Below are 26,105 nucleotides of genomic sequence, written 5' to 3' on the forward strand. Positions count from 1 at the left end.
TTTATCTGTGTAATGAGGCATTGGTAATTATCACTTGATATTTTCAGGACAAATGCTTTAAAATGAATTAATTGAACAGAGCATTTTGAAAAAAAGTCATTTACTGTAAAAAGTACTGTCAAATTACAGACGTTTTTCCTTTTTAGTCCGGGCTTTTAAGTGGTTTGACGCAACACCATGTATTGGTAGCATTTTATCCTGGAAGACATTGTGAATATGTGTAGAACCGTACAGGCACGGTCCACTTTAAGAAGTACACGTGCTGTTCCACCACTCTATCTGTGGCTGTGCTCTCTAAACGAAGCTCACTGCCTCTAACAAGTTTTGCATTTTTCAGAGAGGACTAATCTTCTATTTGAGGATTTCAAAGGCCAGGATCTTATCACCTTTATTGCATTAAACCTACAAACACTTTTGCAGGAGAGATAAGTTTAATTATTTCTCCTTTAAGAAATGTGAAACTGAGGCGGGTAGGGTAGTGCGTGACTTCCTTGCATCAGATAGCTATAAAATGAAATAAGGCATATTTTATAGCACCTCTAATTTGAGTTTTGCACTTCAGTGACATCCTCATTTTCCCTCCCATGGTGCTAATTAACTGTAATGTATGATAATCATTACTGAACCAAAGTTCCACTAAGAAGCAAATGAAGGTTATCTATTTAATTAGCTATATGGTTAGGTTGTGGGGCAAGGCATTTTCCTAATTAACAGAACTAAAAGTAGACTGGGCAGACAGGAATGAGTGTAATTAAAATTTAATCTCCCTCATCCCGAAAACATGCTGCCCACAAAATGGAGAGCTTTGTGTAAATGCTCTTATAGCATGGGAGGGTTGAGGCAGGTTTCAACACATTTCCCTCATGTCACTTTCTCCATTTTCACCTGTTATCTTTGCAATTTCACAAAGAAACCTGTCTTCCAACACAGATGGTAATCTGTCACATATGGATTTAGGTGTCAGCTATTCTGCTTCAGGACATATCCACTCTGACATTATCCACCAACCAATCAATAGAAGAGTCTGCCAGGCTGCCAAGAGATCAATCACCTCGTAAAACAAACATTATGTCCCATTATTTTCTTATTACAGTTAATTAGATTTATAAAACACAAAAAGCTTTGAAAGTGAAAAACTTAGAAATGCTGTCAGAACAGTTTAGGCCATGATTTTTCATTTGTGAAAGGGAAGGGATTTACTAAATCTATCGAGAAAAGAAAGGATTTTCATTTAAAAATTTTGCTGAACAGTGAATTCTTTTTTTTTAACTTAAAAACATGTTAGTGCAATGCTACCAACCCAAACAGTGCAAGTTGTCTTAAGACTGTGATACCAGAATGTGAAGTGGACTGGAGATATAAAGAGAGAGACTGATACAGTTAATACTGTCTAGAGCTAAATGCAAAAAAATTTACAGAAAAAAAGGGAAAAGGAAAAAAAAAAGCTATAGAGATCCCAGAAAATAATGTTAGTTTTCCTTCTACTGTAAGATTTTACTAATAGAAGTGTTTGTTTTTTTTTTATAAAACACTGGAGAGGGAGAAATAAGTGTGCAGTTATGACCTGGGGACAACAGAGAATGTCTCTCTTTTACAAAGCATCTGGGAAGTACACTAGATTCTGTGAAACTCAAATGGTAATAGTGACAGTTTAAGCTCATGTACACTTAGAGGTTGTGTTTAAAGAGGTGGTACTGAACCGTGCAAATATATAGGCTGAATACTTACCTACCTTCATAGAGTCATAGAATTACTCAGGTTGGAAGGGACCTCAAGGATCATCAAGTCCAACCGCAGCCTAACTATTCACATAACCACTATTATCATAATAATTTTACATTTAATGCTTATGTGTTTTATGTAGGAGGAGCTGAGACAGAGAACTATATGAATTGGTGAAAGTTATGCTCAGTGGCTATAGTAAAGGGGTTAATCCAGTGTCTCTCAAGGCAAAAATCAGACAAAACTGCATGAGCTAATACCTCTGGGCACATTATCTGTTGAAACTCTCACTAAAAAACAGTGCCTTGCTCTTACAGTATTCAACCTCTCCATGTAATCTCAAGGAAAAGCACAGGGGCAAGTGAGAAAGCTGCATGCTACTGGACAAAGATACAAGAATCCCTGAACTTAGCACATTAACTCAATTTACCTTTTAGTTATTTTTATTTTTCCCTTTGGAATTGCACTTTCCTCAGGAAGGCTGTGTGTTTTCAAGAATCTCATCCTGCATCTAAAAATTCTATATTTGTGCTTGATTCAGTTAAATAGAATTTAAAAATAAAATTGCTGTTGGATAAGGACATTTGAAGACATTGATATGCTCTCTTAAATCCCATTATAAAACTGTGGTTTTTTTTAATGATAAAACTACTCTTGCTGAAAAGGATAGTTGAATACTATTAATTCATGATTATTTAAATCCCTGATAACTGATAATGAATCAAAGAAAATTGGCTGGTGACCAACATTAACCCTCCAAAACTTTTTGAAGATATTTCTGCAACCATACAGGGATCAGTTCTGTACCTGGAAAGACAAATATATTCCTGAGAGCAGGATACAGCCATATGAAAAACAAGAGGTAATACATGATGAAAAATAACAAAAGAAAAAAACTACTGTAAGTTTTGAATGTTGGTAGCTATGATTATGTAAGTAGTTGACCCCCAAATTACAGAAAACATACCACACTTCTACATAATAAACTGTGATTGCTGATCCTCGGGGAATTTTATTTTGTCAAATAAATGCAAGGTCTTTTCAACAACTGAAATGCAAAATATGACCCTCCCAAGCATTAATTTAAAGGATTTGACATTTTCAAAGGGGAGGTTCACAAAGACTAATAACAAATGCAAGTTTCCAGGGAGCAGGGATATTGCCTACTCATGAAAAAACCCTAAGTTAGTACACACAAATTCATTTTGTGGGGATAGATGGAACCCTTGGGAAGGAATGAAACTCAGTAACATGGCAGCTGATCCAAGTCTGCAATTTTTAAATGGATGATAATCTGTTATATTATATTCGTCTGTCAAGAATGAGTCTACAGCAGACAAATGAATTGAATGTCTTCAACCTAAGAATAAGGCAATTCCCCAAAAAAGGGAAGGGGTAGTGGAAGGTTTCATACAGTCTGGATGAGATAAATTTGCAGCAACAGTTAGAAGGCAGATGTTATCCACAGTTCTATTTCACACATATATTTTTTTCTCTTCCATTCTCTTTTCTGCTTTCTGACAAATTTCACCTGTGTTACTATTTAAAATTTGAATTTCCTCTCATTTTTTAAATCTCATGAGTTTATCATTTCATTATTCCTCACTGTGACCTGGAACTTCACATCTCTCTCAGAAAGTCTGAATCAGATTATGCCTACATACCTAAAATTAATTGCGTTGGTGTCCACTTGAGATATATACCCATCAGTCAATATCTGATGTCCACTTTTCCAGGCTTCTGAGTACTTGTAACCAGCTATTACCAACCATTTTCTGTGTTCTTTTCCTCTCAAAATACAATACATTTCCTCTTGGTGAATCTTTCTCCATCTTCTCCTCTACCACATATGGATTTACCATCACCTCTGCCAATCCTTCTCTTCCCTCCATGCGTCTCCCTCTGTCAGATGCACCATCATCTTGACACGTGTCAGGTTTGTCTTTGCAATGACAACAGTCCAATCCCTCTTTTTTTTAGTAAAGTCGGGGAAAAAAGCAGAATCCTAATTCTGAGTCACCCTTCAGTCTTTTCAAAGCCTTGAGACTGTTGTTTCCAGGACAGCTACACTGAGACAGATGAATATAGCTCCTCTTTGGGCATGACACAGAGCTCTTCACTGAGAAACTGCATCTGCCTGCCAGATGCTGTGCCCATTTTCCTCGTATTGAGTTATTCTTATTTGTTCTTTGTCTTGAGACTGGATAAGATTGGTATAAACACATTAAATGGCTGTGACTTCAGCAGTGAGGCTATTGCAGGCAGGCTGTCATGTTTGCTTCTTTAATCCACATTTAGAGAGACATTTTGAAAGTTTTTTTTTTTTGTAGCTACCTGGCAGCTCGTATCCTAGTCTGATTTCCTCGTCTTCCTTGTCTTCTCTACCCCTTCTAAAATAAGCAGCTTGTTCAAACTCAGGCATTGTTCTTCCATCAGTTTTCCCTTTCTGAATTCTGAGCTTGATGAGTTTTCTCAGACATCTTGCTCAGGTCCTTCAAAACTGTCCCTGTTGTTTAAAATTCCTTTTCAGTTTTAACCTTTCTTTTGTCTCCCTATATAACAAACTTATAAAATTTCCTTTGCATCTTCTTCCTTCAGCAACCACAAGTCTGCTTATTAACTATACAGTGTTGCCCATGCATATGCTTAACGGATATATCAAGGAATTCCCTATGGAAGCATCTACTGGGTTGCACTCTAATATGGTCTTTATTTTCCCAAAGATGTCACAAAGCGTATGCTCTTAGAAATTCTTGTCAGTACTCAAACACCTAACAGGACCATTGTTTTCATGATGAAAGTGTTAACTTTCCTCTAGTTTAATATTGCCTTTCTTTACTTTTTTTCTTCAGTTCAGCAGTTGCATCCATTGTTTTATAGTTCTAAATCACTAACTGCCTGCCTTTGGGTTGCCTCTTCGACACAAGTCTCTAGTTTCTTCACCATATGTGTTTTTTCAGAAGCAGTGGACTAAGAGAGCGAAAGGGAAGGGAGATTCTTTGCTGTGCAACATCTACCCAGGAAAAATATTCATTTCCATAAATCATGTAAGCATTTTGAGATTCATAGAGCTTCTGTTGCTTCTGCTAAGATAAAATGGCATGTGATCTTATGGTCCTTTACACAGAAACACTATAAAATGCTAGGAAATTGTCAGTAGGCATTTTACAGAAAGCCCAGTCATTTTTAATTGAACACTGAATTGCACACTTAACCTATGCAACTATATAGAAAATGATTATTTTGCTTCCTTCTAAAATCACTAGTCTAGCTACTGGAGGACATTACCATCTTTCTTCACATAATTCTTACGTTCATCAATTTATTTAGGTGCTAACTTCTTACACAATACAAACACGTTCCTCTGTCCATTCACCACTCTGTGTCTATACATATAGTTTATGTAAGAGGCTTCTGCATTTAATATTTCTGTTTGTTATTAAAAAAAAAAGATCAGCCACAAGATCTGTATCTGACTTCAGTCCATTTGAACTACAAAGTCAGTAAGATCTTGGGTTTGCTTCAACAGTGAAGCTCTGTTATAAATTCAGCTTCAGCTCTTCCTCACTGTCTTGTATTCATCATGGAAAGGGCAAGTTTTTCTTAATACATAGCTGCAGTGGCTTCTGATAATATCTGGCCTCTTTTGCTTTCTGATAGTTTTTTATTTAAATGTATAGAGAAGCAAACTCAAATGGCATTTATATTTGAACATGCACTTATTTCTAGTCACAAATAATAGTAAGGTACATTGCTACAGCTTGAAAGAAGAGTCATGTAAGGGCTCTGATGGAAGTAGAGTTGGTCTATAATGAATTATGAAAACTAGATCTTGATTTGACTCATGGGAAGCTAAGCTTACGTTTAAGTTGACAAGAAAAAGAGAGAAAGCCATCACAGAAAAAGAACAGCAAAAAATAAACCACTTTGATAAACACTTAAGGGTTATTAGGAGACACCACATACCCAGCTTGAGGACTGTTTCTGACGAACAAGCTAGTGCCTGATGTTGATAAAAATCAAGGAAGTCTGATTCCTCCAGAGTAGGAAGTTCTTATGAGAGAGTGACAAAGCAGATAGAAGGGAAGCAAGGTACAAGAATTTTGTCCCGCACTATCACACGTGATTGGAAAACATGGGCCTGTATTAACATTCATTTTTTTCTTGAATTTTGTTTCTATTGATGAGATTAGGCAGTTTCTTTATTCCCCACTGGTCACACTCTGAAGGGAAGTGGAACACGTGACTCGGTTGAAACAGATTTTCAAGGCAAGTAAGGTGGATATCCTACATTGTTATCCTGTAAGGATTAGGTACTTTGCTTATGAGCATATTATTGCAATATGATAAGAGTTCAGAGCATGCCAGCTGTTCCATGTTATTTCAGAACGCACATACATTTAAGCTTGTGCAAACAGGAGGTACCTTAGCCATACAATGTAGGACTTCTGATCCCATCAGGAATGACCTAGACTGATGTGTTTATTTTATCACAGGGTCACCTATTTTTCTGACCATGTTCTAAAAAATAGGACATCATGGAATTCCAGAGAGAAGTGAAGGGTACAAAATCAAAGCTGGTGCACTCTAAGAACCAGTGCATAGAAGACAGGACAGAGGTTCTAGCTGGGTCCACAGCAAGGAAAAATGGCCTTGGGGATCAATGGAAGAGTGGCAGAAGGTGCAGTCTATATAAAGGCCTGAGAATGACAACCTCTGCATTAGTCAGCTTCTTCATAGAGTTTTAGAACTCAGTGTATCTCAATCTGTTTCCATTTGCAAAATTTTCCATTATTACTACTGTGGTATTTCCACTAGAAAACGAAAGCCTACTGAGAGCAATCCTGTCTTTCCCTTAGTTAACTTTTCACAGACTCTGAGGAACAAGCATACTGTTACTCTGGGATATCTTAGAGCAATCCATCCCAGATAGCTTTATCTATGTGCAGCAAGTAAAGAGAAGCTACTTATTAACCTAAATGAAAAACTGTTCTCAGTAGTCATCACTGTACCTTAACTGAGAGTAAGGCAAAGGCATCATTTTCCATATATAATTTTCCAAACCAAACAATGAAAATAAGGCACCATATCAGCGGAGCGTTAGCAAAATTTAATTTGCTGTACATCAAATTACTCTGGCATCAAGCACTGATGGCATGAACCAGTACTATAATCGTGAGTACATCTGTTCTATTAACTACATAAATTATCTTAAATATACACCACAGAAGTAAATGCCATTTCAGGTGCTGCTATCAATGGAAATACAGTCAGAAGAAAGGGTATAAAGCAAGCAGATCTCTGCCCTTTCTGGATTTACCAAAGGTCCTGTTTAAAAAACCCAGTGCTGCTTGTAATCGTGTGTCTGACATTTATGCTGACATTTGCTGGTGCCACAGCACTCTGCAGTGCAGATGATGACTGACAGCAGCTTACTACATTTTAGTTTACTCCCTCACCAATTGCATATATGATTTTCCCCTACTTTTTTGAGAGAGAGCACTAGAAAATACTAATGGCCCATTATGGCTAATGGCTCAAATACATATGTTCTGCAAAAACAGCATGTATTCAAGTGAGGAAGAAACTAAACAGACCTCTTCACATGTGTGAAAAAATGTGATCTATCTACATGTATGTTGCTAGAGCAACTAAACAAGAGTGCTAATGGGAGACTCCCAGAAAGTATACTGCAAATCTCAAGTAACAGCATTCCAGGCTGTTATGAACCAATTTGCCTCTACAAGCAATCTGTAGAAATCTGAACTCTCTAGGAGATCATTTAAATTCTTTTTAATTTAAAATGCTGATGTACATGAATGAATTCAACAAGGAAGACAAGAACAGCTTTATAGCGTAATATCTTAGCGAATCTAACACAATTCTTAATCCTGGATTAGGCTTTTAATCTCCCTACTTAGTATGTTCATTTACCTACAACATGATTACCAAAGGCAACAAAGCAAAATCAGAAAGATATATTGCAATGACAGCTAGAGAAAGGTTATGCACAGATAACCCACACTTAATCTCATACTGAAGAGACAGTGGCTCCCTTTAGTTAGCATTAATGGATATGGATATAATGCATATATAATGGGCATAAGTCATCTTTATTTACAGTTGCCAATCCATTTTCTTTCCCTTCTCCCCAGTAGAAGAATTTCCTTCCTATTCATCAGACCCGTGTGTGAAAGAGACTGAGGTTCAAATCTCATCTTTCCCAACAGCAGTTGGCAGGTTTCTACATTCTCCCCCTCAAGGTAATGCTCCCAGTCATAAAGGAGCAGAAAACAACCCCTTCTGCCCTTTTCACAAACTTTCTGACATGGTAAGCAAGGGAATACCTGCCAAAACAAGTGAACCAAGAAAAGAAGGCCAATTTTCCACTGTAATTCAGATCTGAGATTAGGGACACTGGAACTTGACTGAGTATGCACTGCAGGCACTATGGGAGAAATTCAGGCACTACGGAAGTTTTACTGGTGAAAGTTTAGGTCCTATGGGAATTTACACTGCTTGAAGCTATGCAGAAGGTAAATTTATAAATCCCGTAGCTGTTCACCTCCATATAGAAGTTACATACTTCAGCAGGAAACTCAGGTGTAGCTTTCAGCAAGCTATTTTAGTGAGTATGTCTTCTCTAACGCTGCTTATGCATTTATGAAGAAGTCATATATGCCTTTGGTACAATGATGGTATAACTTAAGTGGAAACCTTTCAATTTTCTGGGGAAATCTAACTCAAGAAATACTTTTTGTATTTAGGTGACTACTTTGAAGGAGGTCTCTTTACAGCTAAGGAAGAAAACCAGAACAGTGACCAAACAAACAAAACATTCACATGAATTTATTTGGGTCTGTCTTGCATTTGTCTCTTAATCTTAATTCAGAAGGCCTGAACCAAACCTGTGGACATGATTCTGAAGGCCTTGAAGCACCTATATGACGTGAAAAGAATGGCTGTACGTGCTAGCATCTGCCTTACTGTAGACTTGACTGATGCATATATTTTACACAGCTTATCTTGCACAGGGATGTATTTTACTGTCAAGCTTCTACTGGTATGCAAAAGGAATGTTGAGTCAGGCATATTAACAAAACAAAACCTTAGTTCATCATTCTTCTGTAAAACTTTCCTCATCTTTCCTAGGCACTCTGAGAAAAAAATATACTACTCTGAAACTTATCCAATCAATCACTGTCAAAGTGAGAATCATAACTGAAGTGAGCCACTAGTTGACATACCGAACTAATCACAGAATCACAGAATGGCCTGGGTTGGAAGGGACCTAAAAGTTACCTATAATTCCTTCTGGTATTTCTTTTGAAAACAAACAAACAAACAAACAAACAACAACAAAAACAAACAAGAAAAAAGAGGAAACATTTTCCGTTTCATATGAATTGATCAGGATTGACAGGATGCAAATTTAAAAAGCTTCAATCAATTTAATCCAGTTTAGTGAAAAACCGAAAACAGGCTTTAAGTAATTCTGACTAATGGAATGATGGAAGGAACCATAACTGTTCGCAGATATTCTGTATCCAGGAAATGAAGCCAAATTGGCCAGCTAAACTGTTCATTTTGAGCTTTTCACTTAGTATAAGTGTGTTCTAAATGAAAAGAGAGGAAAGTTTTCAACATCTGAATCATATTCTTGTTCCAAATTGATATGAGCATTAATTTTTGCATTTAATTTAATGAAACCTTTCCGTTTGTATTTACCAAAACATGACACAGTTTGCTTCACTGAAACTCATTCTGTAACAAAGTCTTTCCTCAAAGAAACAATTCAATTTTCAAAACTGAATTCATTTCCAGGTTTTCATTTTTTTTTTTGTATAAGAAAATAATTTTAAATGCGTTCTCCTCTCATAATATGCTGCAATTAAGAATTATAAAAAAGTGCAATTGCTACATCAACCTAATAAAGCCAATGCAATAATTCCCTTATGTTTCAATAAAATTTGGTTTGGCTCTTTGACTGAAATAGCTTATTAGTCACCATGCTCCTGATTTCATTCCTAGATTGTTAATGATAGGGAAGGTTACAGAGTTGAGTTAGTGGGTAAACTGGTCAACGATAAGGCATTTCTGACACTCCCACAGCAGCACAGTCAAGTATTTAAGCACGTAAGTGCCACATTTCTCTGCTGCATCTGAATGCAAAAGGATGGGGGCCTGTTTCAAGGAAGTAGAGAGCACACCGCATTTCTGGGTAACCATGACAATGAGACAGCAGGAAGAAGAAATGTTTGCCCAAACAGCATCCAGTCACATAACCTCTGCATAACACTGCTCTGGTTAAACAATATGCCAAAGGGCTAAGAAAGGCTTATTTAGTGTACGTTGCACAGTAAATAAAATGCCCCAGCCTTAGGTGTAGACGTGCAGGGGCCTTTCTGTGTCTTAAATACATGTCTGTGAGATCACCTGAACTTGGCAAAGTTTCATCTGAGTGCATGAATTAATGCTGCTATATTCAGCAGTACTACCAATGTAAGATCACATTGCTACTAAAACCAATTACACTTTGTCCCAGCTGAGTATCTGCTTCCCCAAGACCCCATTCTCAAGCTTGCTTGAGAAGGTACTGCAAGTTAGCGAAACAAAATAATAGTCACCTTGCTATTACAAAACATCCATGGGGTATGCAAAGTTAGATGGCACTTTATAGATGCATTACAGAAAAGCCACGTTTGTGCTGTGGCTCTTGCTTCATGCACCTAGAAACTCACATTTCTCTTCTGCTTTAAAATTGTACTTGCTCTGCCATCTGAGTCTTGGGATGGGGGTGAGTATGGCACTTGTACAGTTAAGACTGTGTCCTGTGTACAGTACTGTCAGGCTGCATTGCTCTGGGGCACAGGAGGGCCTCAGGGGGCACAGTTTCTTTGTTAAAACCATGAGGAAGTGATGAAACAGAGAACTCTGATGCCACACAGTCTTGCATTTTATGTGTTGCCAGAAGCCTGTCGTCCTTCCCCTTGACCTAGTTAACATCTTATAGTACCTCCAAAGCAAACTCTTTATTGCTTGATCCAGTTCGGAAGCTGAACTTGAACAATCTTCAGAAAATAGTTTGACTTCACTCCTCTTGAACCCCTCAAGTTTTTCAGAAATGAATCTCCTGCTTTATCTGCTATATATAGGTTGTATTTAATATAATTAAAATGCTAAAGTGATGAATCTTCTCACTGAGGGCAAATTATAGCTGAATGCACGAGATAGGTACTCCGCAGGAAAGAAGTACAGAAACCAACAAGCAAGGGAGCTACAGACTAGGGAATCCCAAGATGCACAAGGTAGGAGATATTAAAAAGTGGGTAGGAGGCAATGAGCAGCAAGCATCATGGGCCACTATGTCTTTTAATCCTCTGTCTCCCCTTCTGTTTGTATTAGCTGACTTCTGTAGATGACTCAGTAGGCATGCACGGAAATGAACTACATTGCTTTGGCATGCACAGCACAAAACCAACTCAGAATCAAGCTGGGGTCACTAGATTACAATGGCAGGAGAAATTAAATAGCGTGAGTTAGAGGGAGGATGTGGAGTTCTTTTTGTTTGGGATGTGTCTGTTTTCCTAGCTGACAAAGGCCTGCATGGTTTGGCTTATTTAGAGATATAGCTAATAGCTGATAGGGAGACTGAAGGGAAAAAAGATCTTTTTTCATTCTGTGTCTGAGAAAAGACTTGTGTTTGAAACTAACTTTTAAGAAGAACAGCAAAATGTTGATGAATCTGTACCTCAGTCACTACTCATACAACTGAAGGCCCCTCTAACTAGGCCGCAGAGGTCTGTTCTTATCACCTTTGCTCTTATTTTACTGCAAGACCATGTACGTTATATCGGAGTATAAGGGAGAAAGAATCAGAGCTAAAAGTTTTCAAGCTCTCCTCTTCATCTTCCAGAAACTTAAACAGTCTTCTGCTACAGTAGTCCTCTCACAGGTTATGCACCTACCTGTATGTATTCACATTAAGTCTTCATTCACAACAATTTTTCTCTCTATTTTATTGACATTGATAAAGACCAGACTGCACATGCATTAACTAAGAAGTCTGATTCTTTGAACTCCCATTTCCCATTGAGTCTGTGAAAGAGATCAATGTGCAAAGACCCTGAAGATAGATTCTTTGCATTACTCAGAACTTGCTTCCTTGCAGCCCCCTTCTCTGTTATATTCAGGAAGGGCCAGAAGAAATATCAGAACTTCAGTCCTGACTCAGTTTTGTATTCTGTAGTTTGAATCCATCCCAGCTTTTATGATAAAACTATAGAATATGAAATATGCTATTGCAAACAAAATGTGGACCAATTAGTAACATTTGAAGAGTTACACACTCTGAGAAAAAAAACCTTTTTTTGTGTACGTTTGTCTTTATTCTACACTAAATTGTCAATGAACTTCCACACAACTAAACAAAATGTCTGTCAAAATTGTGAAAAACAAACTCTTTACCAATATTTATTTCATAAATTTAAAAATTAGAACTGTTGTTTAATTTACCTGACTCCCTAGTTAAACAAGGAAGGAAAGAAGGGAAGTAGCAACAGATTTCCATAAAATACCAGCATGGTAAAAACACACTATTGAAGAAATCAATTACACATGAGCTAGAACTACAAATTGCATTATGCCCCTCTTGGAGTACTCAACAGTCCAGACAGTCTTATTTAAGCCTCAGCAACTCCATAATTTCAGCAAACACATAACTTCAAATAGTAGCTGTACTATATCAAATGCCATAGGGAGGAAGATGCCAAAATAGATGAAAAATCATAGTCTTTCCAATAAAAATATTCTTTTTGGTCAACGTTATTTGCTAAATATAACCTAAACTTATTAATCATTTTGCTCAAACCACAACTGCATTTTTTTATTAATATGGTAATTAACCCTCCAGTTTCTCTCAGCTTTTCTTACATGTCCTTCCTCTTTCTTTTCTTGTAATAGATAAAAAACGTATCTTTTATGTTTAAAAACATAACCTCTCTTTTAAAATCATGCCTCTACTAAAAACCTCAGTTGGAGATGCTGTGACATTTGGTAGGCTTGGAAACCCTGCCCAGGGAAGACAGGATGTGACAGCTGTATGATCCCTGAAGGTGCTTTAATAGACATTCAATAGATAATCCATTTCTCTTACCATACAGCTGTAATTGTTAATGATAGATCAACGAACAGCAAATAATAAGAAACAGCAGTCGAATCAGATCAAAGAGAGTGAAGAGAAAAATCAAAAAATTTAATTTGAGAAGATCATTCTCTTGCTTTCAATAGAATTCATAGGAAAATGTGTGAACACTGAACTTCCCCACCCCAGACTATTCCAGGCTCTACCTGTAAGCAAGAGGAACAAAGAAGGCATCTCTGTTACTCTGCCAAAACATTCACTTCTATGTTCAGAAGATACACATCTCAGAAAGCAGACTTGACTACGGGCTGCCTGCATTATGTACAGAAGCAGCTTCCCTGGTCAGTTTAAGTATATGATTCTTAGTGCACAGATTTAAATGGGAAGTTGCTTTGGCTTCAGGGAAGCAAAATCTAGCCCAGAAATCTCATGGTGTAATACATTAGAAAAATAATATTAATTTCAGTTAAATGTAAACCATATATTTTACTATTTTTTTATTGCCCAAAATGTCAATGAAGGTTAAAAAAAAATAACTTGGTTGGTTTGTTTAACCATGTGAGTGAATTTCAACTTGTTGTTGAAGTAAAAGGATATCTGCAACATCATAAAAATACAGATTCTGTTTCTCATATTTTCTTCTCATAAAAAATGGAAAATGAGGAAAAATGTGAAAGCGCTTAGGGCTACGGTATTTGGTTTGAGGATCAGTTGAACGTTTTATTTTGTCTGTAGCGCTAATTATAGATTTGATTATTATATAAATATTGTTTCATGTTAGCTCTATGGCCAGACTTCTAAATTTAGAATTCACCTTTTTTTTTCATGATGTACTTTCAATAATAAACATTATGATCAAGTCTAGGTGTATGTTACAGTATTAAAATGCCTCCTTTTTAAGCACTCGGTGGAGTCACTGTTACTGTTCTACTATGGCTTAGCTAGTCTGCCTGTAAAAATGAAGGTTTATTTTCATGTGGTTTGAACTAGAACGACCGATTTTTGATGTGTGCTCACCCATAACCATTAAAATTGTATGCAATGGCAGTTTAAATGTTTTATTTTCAAATAAACAGGCAAATGGACTGTTATTTCTATAAATAAGCATACTAACAGAATCATGCCCAAGTTTTTAGCCTGGAGCAAGAGGAAACCACACATTTTCTGTTTATTTTTGTGGGTTTTACTATTTTAAGTTACATGAGGCCCTGAACTAAAGATATTCTGACATTTCTGGTTACTCTGAAGAAAAAAAGTCCCAATAGTTTCTTAGCAAGTTAGGTCAGCTTATTCTTGCCGCTGAGTGACAAGAAAGTATTTTCTGCCACAACAATATATGCAATGTCCTCCTGGACGTCCCTAGTCTCTGCTAATGGAGCTCAAAAGAAATATGTAGGAAAATAGGAAAAGGGTTGATGAGGGGCCTAGACCTGCAAGTATGTATCCAAAACTACTTACATGCATAGTGCCACTAAGCACGATTCTGCAGGAGTATTTGAGAACTGTCCCTGTCTCTTTAACCGAGAACAGATGTTGAGAGTGGTATCAGATGCTCTTTGCTGTTCTCCTTTCCCATGTCCTCAGTTTTAACGCATTTACGAAGGATAAAATACCAAGGTTCTTATGCTGTCTTTGGAACAGGAAAAGCCAAGCATGAACTGAAAAGCTTAGACTGTGCACTAATAAATGCTGCTTTGGTTTTCCTTTACAGCTAGCTACATCTAATGTTTTGAAGGGCCAGAAATGGGCAATTATTTGATTTTTTTTTTCAGTAATACCTCTGCAGCTTTTGCTTAGCCTCAATTGGTGATCAACAGTTGACAATCTTTGGTTGAGATCTTAAACCTCAATTTTGAATAGAAAAATTCAGGCATCATCGCAGGATTGAATTTTTATAAGTGTATCAGGCTATCTTTTGTAACTGAATGTCTCTGTAGCCCAGAGTTACTCATCTAAATCTCTGGCCAGTTAAAAACAGTTCGACCTCTGTACCTCATTTCTTTGTGGTAATAAAATCCTCTAATAAAAAGAGAGAAAAATGACTGAAGGAGGTAACTGCAGAAGAATTAAGGATGAGGAAAGCTAATGAACTCAACTGCAATCACTACGCCAGTAACAGCCTTAACTTAAAAGTATTGATTAAATATCTGAATATTTACATCTTGGACCGAAACCGCTGAAGGCAAATGATGCATTGCAAAGCAAACAGAAGCTGACCTTTGCACGTTTTCCCATCAGGCTGCAGGGTAAATCCAACTGGGCAACTGCATCGTACCCCTGTCGCGGTATCCTTGCAAGTCCGATCACAGCCTCCATTATTGACAGCACATGTTTCTGCAGAATGAAAGAGAAAGAGAGAGAGAGAGGGGGGAGAAAGGGAGTGTAATGAAATGTTCTGGGGGAGGGGAGAGGCACCAACTCTTTGGGGCAATATTACAATATCATGAAAGCAGTCTAAGTTATAAGCAAGCCAACTCAAGCAAGCTCTCAAGGTCATCAGGGCCCACATACTTGTTTTGACTGGTAAATCATTTCCACAAGTCACAATTTCTTTCTCCCTCCAAACTGGTGTTTTTATTTATTATATTTAGTTTGTGCTTTTGAACTGTCTTAGGCAATGGGATGGGTTATTACATATGAAACAAGTTTAAGAAAAAAAAAAAGTGATTGCCTTTAAAAGCAGAACCAAACATTCAGTCTGTTTCATATCAGTCAATGTCTAGCCAAGGCTTTTTAAGGTTCATTTTTTTAAAGGATGTTGTAGGCATAATGAACTTTAAAAAGCAGTAGAAAGCAAAGCAGAGTGCTAGACACGGAACCGAGACTTTTAAATCCTTAGTTAAGAAAGAGTTAATGGAAAATGAACTACATATATCACTTTGACAAGAATCTACATGCCCAATCTGTTCTTACTGAACTACAAGCAAAAGGCATCTGGGTTTTGTCCACTTAAAGCTTTTTGCAAATTGAAAGGAGTTTGGAGTGGGTGGGAGGGCATAATTGAGGTCACTGAACCCATTCCAAGCTGTGTCATTGAAATTTCCCAGTGCTTGTAGTATGTAGAAGGGTGGCTGGGCAAACACAGGCAAGGGAAAACTGCAGTACTTTTACAACAGTGGGCAATGGCTATTAGGTACCACCACATTAAAAAAAAATCTTCAACTTCATCACCAAAAAAAAAAAAAAAAAAAAAGTGAAGAACCCTCCCTCGATGCCATTATTTTCTGTGACTTGTGTGAGCACATGCGTAAACGTTACACATACATACACATGCATACCCACACACACACCCATAAAATAGATAAAAGGCAAGTGAAACAATTAACTTTGCTTTGATCCAGAGAATAGGCTGGATGCAAGGATGCCAATTTAGCGCGTCAGTTTGAACTCTGAATTTATCTGAAAAGTATTTACTTCAGAGAGTAAGCCCTTTTAATAGTATCTTTTTCAGTCACTCTGGCTTTGATTAAATTAAAATAGTCTCCCTGCTCCCCCCAAGATGCCATTATTCTACACAGTTCACCTCATTTTGGCTTTCCCTGAAGAGGCTTTGTCACTACTTACTCAGATTTACAGACTCTTATTGCTGAATATTCACAGCCTGTGTCACAATTGTACTCTGTAGACAGGGTCTCACAATACACTATAGGGTATGCTAATAAGGAACTGCCTTAGAACAGTAGGTTGATCAAAAATTATTTACACAGAACAGAAAAGGCTTTATCTTTAAACTGACTGGTACTAAAGCATTTTTATTTTAAAGTAGCCTCTGCTAATACCCTCAAGGTGACTGTCCCTTTGGGGGGACTTCCCTGCTTCTAAGTAAAACAAAAATAAATTTGGTTTTAATTTTGAACAAGCAAAGACATATGTCTTAGTTTTGGAGTAAGCTGCTGGCACTGATGACCCAAGCTTAAATCGAGGGGTAAGGGGCACACATGCATTAACAGCATGGGACAAAACTTTGCTGTCCGTATACATTCATTCACGCTGTGCTGGATATGTATACATTTATACCATATATGCTATATAATAACATCATATTGAAAAAAAAAAATCAGTATACAAATGAATTTGCACACAACTACCAGAAAGCACAGTTAGTAAGTAGACTGCCATGTTTTTGCAACAGCTTTCTAAAGATGGAGTTGAGACTGTATATCTTTATTTTCAGGCATAGTCCTTGCTTACCTGTGTTTTCCAACAAAATGAATGGGCCATTTTGCATGAGCACAGACCATTTAGGTAGGACTTGCAGGACCTGAACCTACCTGCTTCAATTTTGATTTTCACTTACTTCCCTTAGAAGTACTACTTAATATCTTTAGATGCTGATATTACTCTTGGAGAATTCTTTTGTAAAATGAAGAAATTTCCATTTGTATATGAATATATGTGTGTATCCTCATATGCCAAAGGAAAAAGTTTCAGATCATTTAGAAGTGCTCTTTTTTTTTTTTTTTCCTCTTTGGGTACAGCTTAATGGTAGAATGACTAACCAGGAGTAAAGATTTAAAGAGTTAAGGTTCAAAACCAGGCAAAAGTGCTAAAAATGTACGTTTGACGTGGCACTGCAAACAGTAGTAAATCTTACGTTAGCAGATTAGCTTTGGCATATGAAGAGTCCTTTATTGCAGTTCATCACTAAGAGATGAACAGGAGTAGCAATATTTCTGCTTTCTGGATGACATCCAGTGAAAATGAATCGACACAACAATTTTTTTTCCCCATGGCATGGATGACTGGATCTATAGGGTAAGGGTCATCCAGTGAACAAGAGTTATTTCTATGTATAAATAGAGGGAATCAAGCCAGCTTTTCTTATTTTCACAGAGATTTAGTAAAACAAACCAAAAAGGATAAATACCCTTCGGCTTTCCTGGAGACTCTGACTTTAATACGTGATGAACTCTAACAGAATGAAGATCCAAGTGAGCGAGAGGACTTCTGACAGTACCTACTAACATTTTGAATAATCAGATAAATGTATTGATGAAATTCCTTAAACTCAAGTTCATGAGAAAAAAAAAAAATGGTAAAAGAAAGCAAATGTGAATAGCAGAATATGGGAAAGAGGTATTACAAACTACATCAAATAGAAGTGCTGAGGCCTATATACAACATAAACCAAAGCACGTCACCACTTGTGTTTCTGTTAGAAATGACTTCAACCTATTCGACTCACCCCCGTCAAACTTTAGTACGTATCAGAAATGCAAATACAAGTTTCAGAGCTGAAGCAAATGTCTTATTTCCAAGCTATCATTGCTGGAGATGCTTTACTTATACGGAAGGGAAAGAAGAGATGTTCAAAATTAGGATTAGATTCACAATGATATCCATCCTACCGGTCACTGTTTTTTCCAGTTTTTCTGATGTTTTTTCTTATGATGAAGGAGCAGCAAAGAAGTGGAAGACAAAACTGTGATATTTTGTCTCCTTCTGAATTGTGATAAAGCTCATCATTTGCAACTATTAACCTTAACTAGAATTTTAAATCCTGCTCATATCCTTACTGAATTCCCACCAGAAAATGCAGACAGAAACAGGGGTCTAAATAAAAGGAAATCTGTTTACATATATAAGGCACTGTGGGACAGCATATATTATGTTTTCCACTGTCAGCTCTTTATAATGAAACACTTATATATCTGCTCCGTAGATTGATAAACAAGAAGAAATCAAATTCATTACCAACATAATATAGCTATGTTTTACTACATCATAATATTTGTTGCTTCAACAACAGTCCGTTACACTACTGGGTATGTGTTATTTCTAAACATCCTAATAAACCAAATATTCTATTAAAATGTACAAGCTTGCACTGTCAGTCCTCCAGAGCTGGATTAAGGGTGTTTACTAAATTAGCAGGTGAAGTTACATGGGTATTCAGTACTTTAATGTGTCACTCCAGGGCCTGCAAGGATTTAGCAGAGAGAGATGAGGGGCGGGCTCTAGTTCTGCATCTTTTGAACTAAAGCATAATCTTTACCAGGAGGTCAGAGAGCCTGGTCACTTCCTTCAAAACAGATCTAACATCAGACAGTACTTACTTGGTTTTGAATACTATAAAATTTCTGGAACTGAATACATTTATCATGATTCGGGAACATTTCCGATAACCTCCATTTCATTTTTTATGAAATATGTAAAATGTAAGCACTCAAAATGTAAGCCTCTACTCAAATCTGGTTTTTAGAAGTCATCAATTATTTCATAAAGTCATTGAAAATCTCACTTCAATCTTTTTATTTTCATTTTATCTTTACAGTCAAAAGAACGTAATGTGATTTCAAGAGCATTACTGAAAATTGGACAAATCTAGACTTTTAAAGTTTGGATCAATTTCATCTAAAATTCAAAACAAGGTTTAGAAACTGAGATATGGTGCAAAACAAAATAAATCTACATATATTTGTGAACCAGAAGGTAAACATCTGAAGATTATAAAGTAATATATGTCTTAGTGAGGTCACTCTGTAGAATCTTTTATAAGTCATGAGTTATGCTTCCTGATGACTGATGAAGACTACTTAAGACGGGCAAGTGAGAGGCTCTGGGAAACTTCAGACCACTGAGCCTCACATCAGAAATCATAACGGAAGCCATTTCCAAGCACATGAAGGACAAGAAGAAGATTTGATAATACTTAAAAATCAGCTTATTAAGGGCAAACCATGCCTGGCTAACAGGATCACCTTATACAATGACATGAGTTGCTCTGTGAATAAAGGCAGAGATGTGGATGCTGTTCATCTTAAATTTAGCAAGTGCTTTGGCATGATTTTCTGTAGTATCCTTATGACCACAGTGAGCAAAAAGAGACTGGTTAAGTGGCTAATATGGTGAGTGGGTCAGATCATGGGGACTGTGGAAGCAAGAAATTTAAGATGGAACTTCAATTTAATATAAAGAAAAAAATGTTCACAAGGAGAGTGATCAAACATCAGAACAGGTACCCAGGGAGGCTGTGAAATTTCTGTCCTTGGAGATATTCAAAACTCAGCTGTACATGGCCATGAACAACTGGGTGCAGTTGGTCTTTCCTTGAGCAGATCAGATCAGATGATCTACAGAACTCCCTTCCAACTTACATGAATCTATAGTTCAAGAAGACTGATTCACCTATTCTATAGAGAATAGACTCAGTTTCACTTTTACTTCACATTATTTCTTTCTGATAAAGAATACTGGAAGAGAAGAAGGAAAAGGGCAGAACCATGAACACAGCAAGCATCTTGTCAAATTCAAGAGCAGAATGCATGTCTGCTCAGTACGAAGCACTTCTTTCTTTGGAATCTGCTGTTTGTGTATTTCCAATAGGAAATGCTCAAGTTCTGAAAGCTGGAACACAAAGTAGAGGTCTAATTTTTTATGTTTCCCATAAGCTGTTGTGTCCCTTTGGCAAATTACTTGGTGTTCGCATGAAATTTTGTGATATATTAGTCTCTTCGTGTAAAACAGAGACAGTATTTCTTATATCTCAATTTAATTTTTGCCCTGGCAATATAATATTCCTCTTCAAATGTAACAGTTTGCAGGAAAAAAAATTCTTTATAGAATTTCTTCTTTTTCATCCACTCTGAGAGTGCTTTAAATTAGCACAATATGCAACAGGATTCATATAAGAATGCTTCATTAACAGATGAAGATGTTTCTGTTTCATCCTAAACACGGTCCATCATTTGGAATTGGCACTAATTATATTCTACATAAAAAATTAATCCTATAAGCTCTGGAATGTGGGCACACACCTGCATATATATGCAAAACTCATTCAACCTGCCAAAGTATTTAGTACGTTGCATGTCAATGGGTGCCATCTGTTCTGCATGGAGGAATTCAGTGACACACCTTTGCTTCACACTACACTTGCATGTCAGATACCATTTTGTCACACTGACCCTCCACTGCCATCAGTTGTATGGCAACAAAATGCAATGAAAACTGGTTGGAAGGTTCAGCCTCTACTGCCATACCACCAACACCCAGCTCCCATGCTGTAGGCCAACATAATAAAATAGGAGGATTACTTTCAGAGCCATCCTTGTAGAAAACTTCTTCAGTGTAGACCAGTGAAGGTCTATACAGTATCAAGAACAAGACATGACAGAGAAATGCTGTGTGGATTTCTGCATGGAGGAGGATGAACTTAATTGCATGTTATACCCAGAGTGTATTAAAAGGGTAAAAACGTTGTGCTACTGATCAGTGTCAGTTCCCTTTTTCTCATCAATATGCAGCTCTTTCACAAAGAGCCTGTCTTCCACAAGGCATGAAAAGAAGAGCAAACCTCTAGCAACAAGGTGTTTCCTTTGGACAGAGAAGTGAAAACAAATCAGGGACCAGGGACAGAACCAGGACATCCAACCCAAACTGGCTAAAGGGACATCCCTTACTATGTGGTGTTATGCTGAACAACAAAACGAAGGGAGCTGGCCAAGAGGGTTAGCAGCTGCTGATCGGTGACTGGCTGAGCATCAGTCAGTAGGTGGTGAGCAATTGCATTATGCATCCCTGTTATGTTATGTTATGTTATGTTATGTTATGTTATGTTATGTTATGTTATGTTATGTTATGTTATGTTATGTTATGTTATGTTATGTTATTTTTTTCCCCTATTAAATTGTCCTTATCTCAATCCATGAGTTCTTTCACTTGCACCTATTTTTGACTCTCTCCTCCATCCCAGTGTGCGAATACCTGTGCAGTGCTGAGCTGCCTGCTGGTTAAGGCACCACAAGAACATACCCTCTTTTCTCAATAGTTAGTAATTAATAACTAGTTTAAAGGTAATTTGGAGAGATGGGTTTGTGCTGATTCTCAAATCTGAAAGACTACTGAGGTGTATAATGTCTGAAAACATTAATCTGGGTAATTCTGACTTTAAGACAGATAAGGATAAGGAACAGCAGTCCTTCAAAACAAATAATTTTTTCTAAGTTCACCAAATTTCTGTAAACTGTTGAGGCTGAAATGATAAGCAGTAACTACAGCTGAAAGGAGGACACGAAGGGATATATTTTCCCTACCTAGTTCCTAAGAGTGGCGAAATGATAACACTGACAATAGTGCAAGTCAAAGCAGTTCATTGCGCTTCATTTGGAATTTGCTTGCAGTAGCCTAAAGCTCACTGGGTCAGCAGAAATAAGACTGCTCAGGCTGTGCTCCCAAAATGTATACCACATTACAGAATATTATTTTGAGTCATTGTTTATGTCAGCCAAAAAGCAATTCACATGGAGCAGTCCGGAAATCCAAACTTCAAGTAGGTTACCCAGCTCTGTCTGGGCTAATTGCCCAGAGTAATAATACTCAGAGTAAGTGAATAATAATATTCAGAACATAATTGTATCTACCTCTACACTTGGACTGAATATTGCACAAGACTTGAACACAGTATCTTAAAACTCAGAATTACTGTCTTAAATTCAGGATTCAGGCATATAAACAAGTTAATCTCAATGTGACTGAAAGCTAAAGACTACAAGCAGGTTGGTAGATTTAGGCACTCCGTTTTTTTAGCCAGTCCAGGAAGTGGTATATGGATTACCTTGAATAGATTTTTCTTAATTAGCTGTCTGTGAATTAATATTGCCTACTGGAGAGACAAACAGGGTTAACCCACTGGCAATTTGTTCCTCAGCAGCACCTTAACTAAAGCTGTTCTAAACTTCTCCTGTGATAACATGCTTATTTATCCTAAAGCACATAAATACAAGTTGATTTGTCCTCATTTAATCCATAGTGAAACACAAACTGACTCCCCAAGCTATGTGTGCAAGATTGGAGAACTTGTATATTCGAACAAGTGAGGAAAGATGAAAGATACCTTTTGAAGAAAGCAAATGTCTGGCAATTAGTAAGAATGAATACTGAAAAGCTTAAAAATGCCCATCAATGTTCATCAGATAGGTAGTTAATGTACAAATTGGCATCCTTATCTCATCTGCTTTATGTCCTGCACTGATTCATAATAGATTTTGTAGTATGCCTCGGCAGAAATGAAATTGCAGAACCAGTTCTAGACAGAGAATGCAGAATGTCAGTTAGTACTGCCTTACATTTTAGACAAATTTATTTTTAAAGCAAAATCTAAAAGGCCAGGAATTGGATGATTTTTTAAGAAGGAGAAAAATACGTACTTAAGATTTTTTATTTTGAGAAGGCCTAATCACTCAACTGAGTGCAACCTGTTCCCTCAGTTTCAAGAACACTGAATTCACTCAATTGAAAACAAAAGAGTATGTGAAATCAACTGAGCCCTTAACTATAAGCTAAAATGTGTTACCTCCTTTCACATTGAAAAAAGCCTGGCTAAGAGGTAGCCTATGCTCATATCTTATCTTTTCTCTCCACACTGATATCACAGCATAATCTCTACCAAATACATATGTATGTGAATTCCATGTAGACTGGATTTTTCTTTAGCTCACTCCTCCACTTAACATTTATGTTACGTAGAGGAATCTTATGGAATCAGTTTTATGACTAATGGCATCAGTGGTATATGCAGGTGAACTGCATGGCCATGCCTAACAAAGGCTATCAAACTAGATTAAAAAAACACTCAAAATCCCACTCAGATTCCAACCAAAAGTACACAAATTCTTTAAATCTGAAACTTGGAAGACAATAAAGCTTAACTCAGGAGAGGCAGTTTTGGAGAAAAATGTGCTGTTGACTATACAGCTGAGCTTACTTTTAATGCGAGGGTATACATGGTTTGGCTAAGAAGGAAACGAAATAGAGGATACATAAAAAGAATTTTATTGCAAGAGGCTGTATGTGCGGTACATGACATGAGATCAGGATAGAAGGAGAGACCCAAAGAACAACAAGCACAAGGAGAAACTTAAACATACAACTTGAAATAACTGAATTTTCAATTAAGTCAGAACTATGTTATTCTCATGCAAATTACGCTCTGTGATGCTGAAAGGGGAGAGCAAAAGCATTCAGAAGAGCATAATGAAAGAAACAAATAGCTGTGAATAGAAAGAAGTAGAAACTGAAAGAGCTTCATATTCAGGGGATGAAAAAGGTGAGACAGAAAGGGTAACTTGCAGGATGTGGAATTCTTCACTCCGTTATGCTTGTCTCCTCATTTCCTTGCAATTTCATGATTGGTAGAATTTTATTTGCATGAAAATAAGATGAGAATTCTGCACTACCACATTCTGAATGTGTGAAGAAATGACGAGGTGAATCTCACAGTGAATCACAAATCCTAGTTTTCATTTCAGAAAACTTCCATTCATCTTCAGGGGAACAGTACAAATATAAGAACTGTCACTTGACAGATCGCATCAGGTATTTTATGAACACTGGATGGGTCCATTCTGGCCACTTAAAAACAGCACTATTAATTTTGTTTGTGCTGTCTTTTCTAAACAGAGAAACTGCGTTTAAGAAAAACTGAACTACTCTGAACACTGATAGAGGGCATTATGTCTTGACCTTGGGCAAATCCTTTCATTTAAAATGGAAAAGCAAAACAATAGAAGGTATTGGAAGGAATTCTGGATAAGGTCTGAGACTTTATCATCAGCAAAGAAATGAGGAAGAAAAAAAAAAAGGATTTTTACAGGAACGAGTGCACCATTCACAAACTCAGTGAATAAAAGTGACGATAACTCAGGATGAAAGGATCTGCCCTTGGGAGAGAGAGAATGCATGAATAACCTCAGGGATTCCTTTCCCTATTTTCTGTGATTTCATACAGCAAAGCAGAACTGACAGAAAGAGTTAAAAGTGGGATCTTGGTTTCACTGTTTGTAACTGAGTTAGAGATCCTTCTGGCAATATGCCTGTCAATAATGTGTTTTAAATGCTTTACTGATTAAAGCACAAGGTTGGGATGCATACAGAGCAGCATATTTGGCTTTCTGACAGAAGCTCTCTGATAGCAAGCATTTCTAAATCAGATAAATGCCACTGAGAGAAATAAAGACATATTTTAAGTAATTTGAAAGAGCCTTGGGAGGCAATACAACAAAGCTAGGAACTGAAGTACATCCTGAAAAGGTGTTTCTGTCTTAAAGTAATGCTTGGTAGGCTGTAACTAAGTCAGAAGTTAATTGCTTTGAAAGAACACTTGAAAATAAACACTTGTTTGCCCTTCTTCCTGCTCTTCCAGTACAGAATAGAATCATCTGGAAACTATTATTCTGAAAGAGGATCAAAAATCAAGAATCAAGACTATAAAATTCATTATTTCCCTTTGGAACAAAACAATCTAAGACTTTCAGAAATTTCCTAATGGAAAATCAGAGTTAATAACAGTTTATTCCGATAGCTCAGTATTTGGTGTGTTACACAGCATGTTTGAAACCCTGTTCTCATTTCCTATTATCTTATGTTTACTAAATGGAAGAATGCCGTGCCCTTATCAAGCTATCAGTTATTAATAATGGCTCCAAAAATAGAGCAACTCCACTTTACAGCCCAATTGCATCCCTTGAAAATGAGCGGTAAATCACCATGAAAGGGTCTTCAGGATCAATTTCTTACAGTCCAAACAAATGTTCTAACCAGAACTGCATGCACTTTGTCTTCTTATCTCTGAAGATCATTCCAGGCTAAAGCAATATAAAAACCATAGTTTTCACACAAAACTCGATTTTAAGAAAAATGAAAGACTTTTGCCAGAAAATGTTTATCATATGAAAGATGTAAAGAAAGCGTGGCTTCAACAAGTTCTAAAGTTTTGCAATATTCCTTCCTGGGCCAGAAAGGAGCTAAATTTGGCTCTTTCACAGAATCTTGAAATCTAGAAAACTGTGGACTTCCATATGAATCACACAATCATTGTGTGTCATACTCATCAAATAATTCAAGTTGAAGAAATTATTCACAGTGAACCATCAGAGAAGTGGTTTTTGGATGACTGAAAGAATGACCAGTGAAGGTTTCCATACTGATATGATGATATTTCATATCTGGCAGGAGAAAATCGCTTTAATAATGAGACTCTATCCCAGTTAACTTTGCTGATTCTATTTCCCTGTAGTCAAGATAGAGTTGTATGTCTGCACTGGCAGGAAAACAGTGATTCAAAGAGATTAAGTCCTGACATTTCTAATAAAATGCCAGGCAGGAAGCAACTGCTTGGGTCAGGTAAGCATAACAGACTAAAAAGTCCATAAGAACAGTTATTATATGATTCCTACAAAACAAAAGCCATAATGGCTATTACTGTTCTACCAAGCTCATAGTCTTCAGTAGAAAAGATTAT

At 37.0% G+C, this 26,105-nt stretch overlaps 1 protein-coding gene across 5 annotated transcripts in view; it reads right to left on the bottom strand.

The window, feature by feature from the left end:
- SCUBE1 (signal peptide, CUB domain and EGF like domain containing 1) overlaps positions 1–26,105 on the bottom strand; it is a 202,773-nt gene that overhangs the window by 58,841 nt on the left and 117,827 nt on the right. For all 5 annotated transcript variants that reach the window (XM_031597213.2, XM_090146961.1, XM_090146972.1 and 2 more), the window contains one exon: positions 15,083–15,199. In XM_031597213.2, coding sequence (XP_031453073.1) covers positions 15,083–15,199 — 117 coding nt within the window. The remainder of the gene's footprint in view (positions 1–15,082; positions 15,200–26,105) is intronic.

This window comes from Phasianus colchicus, chromosome 1 (assembly GCF_987193195.1).
Source record: "Phasianus colchicus chromosome 1, bPhaCol1.hap1.1, whole genome shotgun sequence".
Classification (NCBI taxonomy): domain Eukaryota; kingdom Metazoa; phylum Chordata; class Aves; order Galliformes; family Phasianidae; genus Phasianus; species Phasianus colchicus.